The 6,964-nt window shown below is 62.0% G+C and overlaps 1 protein-coding gene across 1 annotated transcript in view; it reads left to right on the top strand.

The window, feature by feature from the left end:
* The first annotated feature begins 4,524 nt into the window (after positions 1-4,524).
* SKOR2 (SKI family transcriptional corepressor 2) overlaps positions 4,525-6,964 on the top strand; it is a 23,484-nt gene continuing 21,044 nt past the window's right edge. The window contains exon 1 of the mRNA XM_054283470.1: positions 4,525-6,744. Within this exon, the coding sequence (XP_054139445.1) occupies positions 4,525-6,744 (2,220 nt within the window). The remainder of the gene's footprint in view (positions 6,745-6,964) is intronic.

The raw sequence follows: 6,964 nt of genomic DNA, 5'->3' as shown, positions 1-6,964 counted from the left end.
TTATTTACCCCCCCCTCGCTCCCCAGTCCACCACTCCCCGGGGTGTTAATTCACGCACACCTAAACTTGCAGCCCTTTCCTCCCCATCCTCAGGCAGAACAGGAATAATCCCCGTCGTGTTTCCAAGAGCTGAACGGAGGGTTAGGGAGTGCCCATCTCCTCCCGGGCCCTTCCCGCAGCAGGATAAAATAAACTGATAAATGGCTTTTTTTTCCGAGGTGCTGTTTCTATCGGGTGCTGATGCTGGGGGCTAGGGCACCGCTCCTCCCGGCTCAGCTCCGCACGTACCTTGGGCCAGGACCATCCCCGGTTTGGGTCGCTCCGAGCACATTAAACTGGGAGTTTAAGAGACCTCCGTCAGACAAAAGGTGCCGTCCTCGGTTCCTTCCCTTCAGCCGGCAGCGCTGGTTTTCAGCTACCGGTGGGGTAAAAAACTACCTAAAAACGCCCATCCCTGAACTCCCCTGGTGTCTTTCGAGAGCCAAGAGAAGATCCCGTTGAGTCGTTTCCCCCCTCGTTGTTACGAATATAGAAGCATCTTTCCGAGGCGTCCTTTTGCCACTGAAAAAACTCCACGTAGAGATCTCTACCCTTTTGTTGTGTCTAGCTGGGTTATTCAAGAGCAGAGACAAAAGCCCGAAGTGATGCGATCTAAATGAGCTCCGGGGTTTTCCAGATGGGACCACCTCTCTTCCAAATGCCCTTTCTGCTTAATATAATAAAGTGCGATTTAAAAAAAAAAATGCTACTTAGAATACTTAGAAAAGGGCTTTGCTCTAGACCAAGAGATGCAAGCGAAACCTACACAAAAGTATTTTTAAAAAAGAAAAAATAACCAAAAACACACTTTGCTGTCTAAATTTTGTTAGGAGAAGATGTTTTATAACAATACCTCTGCTACTCACACGGCTGGAAGTTTCAATGGGATGTGGAGAGGTGGGAGGAGGGAATGGATTCGCGTTGGGGGGGTGGTTTTCTTTGTGGTTTTTTAAACGCACCAAGGTTATCTTGCTTCTCGTGGCCTCTCTGCTACAACATCTAAGCTCTCTGGAAGTAAATAAAGGCCGTGAGGGTGGGCTGGGGTTGTTTGAACTTGGCCGCTTGTCCCCGCTCTCGTTTCCACACGGAGCGATCCGCGGCGGGAGAAGGCGCTGCTGTCGCCTCCCGCTCCGAGGCAGAATCGCGACAGAGAAGGGAACGGGGAAAAGGAGCCAGGACTCCTGCTTAGCCCTTCCAGGCTTCCGTGAGAAGTTTCTCCACCTTTTCCACTCCTCTGTCGAGAGGTGACTCCAAGCCAAATGGCATCAGCAAGCAACGAAATGAACGGGAGAAATCGGAGTCGGCATCAGGACAGGAGCCCCCAGATGGGCACGGACATCCCAACTCCAGCGGGAATTCCCTTCCGCCCCTCGTCCTGGTCCGGGTGGGCTCCATCCGACCCGCGGAGACCCCGGTGGGGCTGGGGGCGGCCGAGCAGCCCCGCCGGGCCTCGCCCGCCTGGGGACACCTGCGGAGCCTCCGGGCCCCTGTGCGGGCCGGCCTTTCTGTGCCAAGCCACCCCCGCCATGCCCGCACTGGGGTCCTGCCACCCCATGAGGTTTCCCAGCAGGCTTAAGTAAGAAAAAGTAGGGAAGGGTGAATTCTCACCCCGCTTCTCCACGGTGCTGGTGTGGGTCAGTGCCTGCCCCAAATTCGGTGGCCCTTGCACGTCCTCCCTCCGGGAACTAAAACATCCCAACCCGCGGGTTTGAGTTTTCCCTTTAAAGGGAATGGAGGAAGCCACTCAGTTTTTAAAACGGAATAAAGGAGGGTCAACATCACCAAGCAGGTGACAAAAAGAAAAAAGAAATAGAAAAGGAAAAAAAAAGGCAGTTTAGTTTTACTCTTCGTTTAGTCACCACAAAATAGAACGTAGTCTCTGGCTAGCGACATCCCTGTCCCAAGCCTGAGTTTTCCACCTTTCCCTTCGCTGGAGGTGTTCTGCAAACCCCTCTCATCCCTTTCGCCTCCTGCGACCGCTTCCCGTCCTCTACCATCGCCGGGCTCAGAGCCTGGGGCGAAGCTGCGCATCCCGGGCTCTCCCGGGAGCGGCCGGGGAAAAGCCGCCGAGTGCCCGCGGCAGAGGGGAGCGGCTCCGAGCATCCGCAGCACCCAGCGGCTTCTCCCCAAAACCCCCCGTCCCTCCTGGAGCCGGCCCGGGAGCGGAGACAGGAGCGGAGATTTTCTCCGAGGCGTGGTAATAGATCATACAATGTGTGACACGGGTTTAACCAATAAAACAATTTGAATCAATTAGCTGGCGGAGGAGAGTTTTGAAGTGTAAAATTCATGTCAGTCTGGCTAGGAAGCATTGATTAAAATGTCACCAATGTGAGGCTTGTAGCCATTGCTCACACGAAAGCAGCAGGCTCCGTGCAGAAGGGGATCGGAAAAAAAGTAGGAGGGAGGGGAAAGAGGGAAGTCTTCTTGTGACAGTTGCGACACGGGGAAGAGCAAGGTTTAATAGGAACTGACAGAAGTAATAAGGAGAGATGTACTATTATTATTATTATTATTATTATTATTATTATTACTCTTATTACTATTACTATTACTACTACTATTAGTGTTACTATTATTAGTGAGAACCCGGATAAAGGAGAGAAGGTGTGAGCTTTAGTGTGCATGTCCTGGGAAAGGTCGCTGTAGAGATTTCCGTCTGGATCTGTGATGCCCGAGAAGAAAAAAACAGACAAACCAGAAAGAAATCACCAAATTTTCGTAGTTAAATGCTCAGAAATATTAAGTACTGGTCATGTGCATGCAGAGAAAAAGAGAGATACAGATATTTTTACAAAAGGAAAATAAATCAGAAGAGTATTAGGAAACACTTGACGGTCCAGTTGTCTCCCCATTTTGGCTAGGGATGAGTTTTTAATTTTCCCGGGGTTTAGCCTTTTTTCTGCAGTTTTCCTCCCTGGGAAGCAGCAGCGTTGAGCGGGATTGGCCTTCTCCTTGGGGTAGGGGGGTCGCGGCGGGGTCGCTCCGTCCTCTCCCAGCGCTGCGGAGAGTGGCAATTGGGACCCACAACATTTCGGAGGTGATTCGTGTAAAAAAATCTACATTTTCAGTTCACTGTATTCACTAGGAAAAAAAAAAGAAATTAAAAAAAAAAAAAAAAGAAAAAAAAAAGCAGAAACCGCCACCGTTCTGCAGCCTATTTGCTGGGAGGGTTTTTTTGTTGTTTTTTTATCCTTAGCTGGGGACATCAACCAACTGGGGGGAAGAGGAAAAAGTTAAACAAACCCAAGCAGAACATATTTGCGCCGTATGGGTCTTTGTGGGAGCGGGAATCTGGGCCCAGGTGCTTGTGAAAGTGGTTCTGGTGAATGACTCCGGTGTATTTGGGAATGGCAGTGAAGATACAGAAGCTGTTCGTGTTCGTGTGGACACGGTTGTGGCGAGAAATCAACTTTTCCTCTCTTTCTCCTCCCCTACCCCGTAATTTCTCCCGACCTCTTAAAAAACCCCGTTTCCGAAAAAGACGCGGGGTACATAAGGAGAATATTCCGTTTCTCGGAAGCGATTTGTCTCAGACCGTGAAGGGGCGGGGGGAAGAGAGGAAGGCGAAAAAAGGCTAAATAAAACAAACCCAAAGCTCATTCCACCTTCCACCGTTCCGGCCTCTCTCCGGGACACCGAGCGCGGGGCAGGGGCGGCGGGAGGGCCGGGCCCCGACGGGGCGGGAGGGAAGCAGGGAAGGAAGGAGGGAGGGATGGGGGAGGCGCCCCCAGCCCCGCTCGCCTCCCACCGGCCGGGGGGGCGTGCGGCGGCTCCGGGCCCGTCCGCCCCCCCGGGCCGCTGACGTCAGAGCGCCCGCGGGGCCGCACCGGGGGCGGGGGGCTCGGTCCGGGCGCGGGATGCGCTTCCCTCCCTGCCGGCGGCTGCGGGAGCACGAGGAGGAGGAGGAGGAGGAAGGTCCGGCGGCGGCACGGTGGGAGAGCGGCCGCGGAGGTAACGGGGAGGATGCCCGGGCAGCCGCGGGGAGCAGCGAAACTTTGGGGGGTTTTTGTTCTTCTTTCGAGCTTTCCCCGTGGCGGGGCCGCTCCTTGGTCGCCGTGTGCCCGCGGAGGCTCCGCGCGGAGCCCTCCCGGGTGGCGGCGGGTTTGCAGGGCGAGGAGACGGACACGGGGCTCTGCTGCGTGTTTGGGGTGGGTTCGGGGATTCTTCCAGACGGGGACGGCTGGCTCGTGTGCCGCCATCTCCACACCTGCGGTGGGATGCGCACGCCGGAGAGCCGCGATGCGCGGGGGCCGACAGCTCCGGGGAGCTGGAGGACACGGGAGGTTCGGGGGACTCGGCGTCGCTGAGCAAAGCTCCTGACGGGCAGCGCCTCCGCATGCCGGCAGACAGAGGAGCGGGGGGAGGACGGGGTGCGTGCGGCGGGGACCCCCCATCGCTGAGAGCGCTCGGCTGACGGCGCTGTGTCTCTGTACCCTTCCCCTCCCGCAGCTAGAGCAGAGCAGCCCCCCCGGCGCTGAGACCATGGCGACCAGCCCGCTGCCCGGCCCCACCGATATCCTGCTGCCGTCGCCGTCCAGCGCGTACCCGCCGGACCCCATGAACCAGCCGAGGGCCGGCCACGCCGCCATGAAGCCCAACCAGGTGGGGCAGGTGATCCTCTACGGCATCCCCATCGTCTCGCTGGTCATCGACGGGCAGGAGCGGCTGTGCCTGGCGCAGATCTCCAACACCCTCCTCAAAAACTTCAGCTACAACGAGATCCACAACCGGCGGGTGGCCCTGGGCATCACCTGCGTGCAGTGCACGCCGGTGCAGCTGGAGATCCTGCGGCGGGCCGGGGCCATGCCCATCTCCTCCCGCCGCTGCGGCATGATCACCAAGAGGGAGGCCGAGCGGCTCTGCAAGTCCTTCCTGGGGGAGAACCGGCCCCCCAAACTGCCGGATAACTTCGCCTTCGACGTGTCCCACGAATGCGCCTGGGGATGCCGCGGGAGCTTCATCCCGGCCCGCTACAACAGCTCCCGGGCCAAGTGCATCAAGTGCAGCTACTGCAGCATGTACTTCTCGCCCAACAAGTTCATCTTCCACTCCCATCGCACCCCCGACGCCAAGTACACCCAGCCCGACGCCGCCAACTTCAACTCCTGGCGCCGCCACCTGAAGCTGACCGACAAGAGCCCCCAGGATGAGCTGGTCTTCGCCTGGGAGGATGTCAAGGCCATGTTCAACGGCGGCAGCCGCAAGCGCGCCCTGCCGCCCGCCCCGCCGGCCCCCGCCGCCGCCGCGCCCGCTGCCTGCCACCCGCTGGGCTCGGTGAAGGCGGCGGCGGTGGTGGGCGGCGGGCTGCTGAGCCCGCACCTCCTGGCCGCGCCGCCCGACCTGCACCAGAAGCGCCCGCGCTTCGAGGAGGACGAGGAGCTGCAGGAGGCGGTGGCGGCGGCGCACGGCGGCAAGAGCCCGCGGAGCTACCCCGTCATCCCGGTGCCCAGCAAGGGCTCCTTCGGCGGCATGCTCCAGAAGTTCCCCGGCTGCGGCGGGCTCTTCCCGCATCCCTACGGCTTCCCCGCCGCCGCCTTCGGGCTCTGCCACAAGAAGGAGGAGGGCGGCGGCGGCGATGCCCTCGGCGGGGCGGCCGCGCACAAGGCCGGCGGGGCGGCGGCGGCGGGCGGCGGGCTCTCGGGGCTCTTCTGGCCGGGCAGGAAGGACGCCGCCTTCTACCCTCCCTTCTGCATGTTCTGGCCGCCGCGCACTCCGGGCGGGCTGCCGGTGCCCACCTACCTGCAGCCGCCGCCGCAGCCGCCCGGCGCGCTGGGATGCTCGCTGGGGGGGGACGGGGCGGGCCTGCTGCGCCAGGCTTTCCTGGACCTGTCGGAGCCCGGCGGCGAGGCGGGGCCGGCGGGGCTGGGCACGGGGCCGGCGGGGCTGGGGACACCGCCCGCCGCCGCCCCCCCGTCCGCGCCCGCCGCCGCCGCCGCCGCCGCCGCCGCCGCCGCCCGGGACCCGCTGTTCGAGTCGCCCCCCGGCGGCGGCGCCGAGCCCGCCTCGCCCGCCGCTTCCGACGGGGGCAGCGGCGGCGGGGGCGGGCGGGTCCCCCCGCACCACCCGCACCTGCTGGAGGCGGCGGGCGGGCGCAAGGCGGGCGGCGGGTACCACCACTCCAGCGCCTTCCGCCCGGTGGGCGGCAAGGAGGACTCGGAGAGCCTGGCCAAGCTGCACGGAGGCGGCGGCGGCGGCCCCCCGCGCTCCGCATCGCCGCTGCAGCTGCTGCTGCCGCCGCCGCCGCCGCCGCCCCCCGAGGATGCGGGCTGCGAGAGGCACCCGCATCCTCCGCACGCCGCGCACCGCCTGCTCTCCCCCGGAGGCACCAGCTGCAGCTTCGCCAGCGAAGAGAGCAGCGAGGAGGAGGAGGACGAGGAGGAGGAAGACGAGCCCGAGGTGGACGTCGAGGGGCACAAGCCTCCCGAGGAGGAGGAAGAGGATGAGGAGGAGGAGGGCGAGGAAGACCCCCGCGGTGGAGACCCCTTGGCGGCCGGCGGCCGCTTTCCACCCGCCCGGGGTCTGCCGGAGAAGGGCGGCCGGGAGCGCCCCGCCGCCGGCCCCTTCCCCCGTGCGGCCGTCGAGGAGAAGCCGGGGGATGGTGCAGCCCCAGCGCAGCCGCCTGCCGGGGCCCCGCGGGCGGGCAGCGGCGGCAGCAGCCCGGCACAGCACCCGGCGCCCGAGGAGCAGCCCCTCTACAAAGATGTAAATGCCCCGTCAGGCCCCTTCCCCTCTCTGTGGCTGCTGACGCCCAGCCCCGGGGCGGGAGGGACGCCCTGGGTGGGGCAGGGATGGCTGTAGCCCCCCAGCACCATGTCAGGCACTCTGCACGCCCGTGACAGGCACTGTGAATTCCTCACCAGCAGGTCAGGAACTGGGTACCCCCCACCATCAAGTTGGGTGCCTGGTCCTCAGTGACCTCTCT

This window comes from Melozone crissalis, unplaced genomic scaffold, assembly GCF_028551555.1.
Source record: "Melozone crissalis strain CALT ecotype California unplaced genomic scaffold, PUWL_Pcris_2 ptg000036l_1, whole genome shotgun sequence".
In the NCBI taxonomy this organism is placed as follows: Eukaryota; Metazoa; Chordata; class Aves; order Passeriformes; family Passerellidae; genus Melozone; species Melozone crissalis.
Note: the sequence above shows the minus strand (reverse complement) of the source record. Positions and strands in the feature narration are given on the sequence as shown.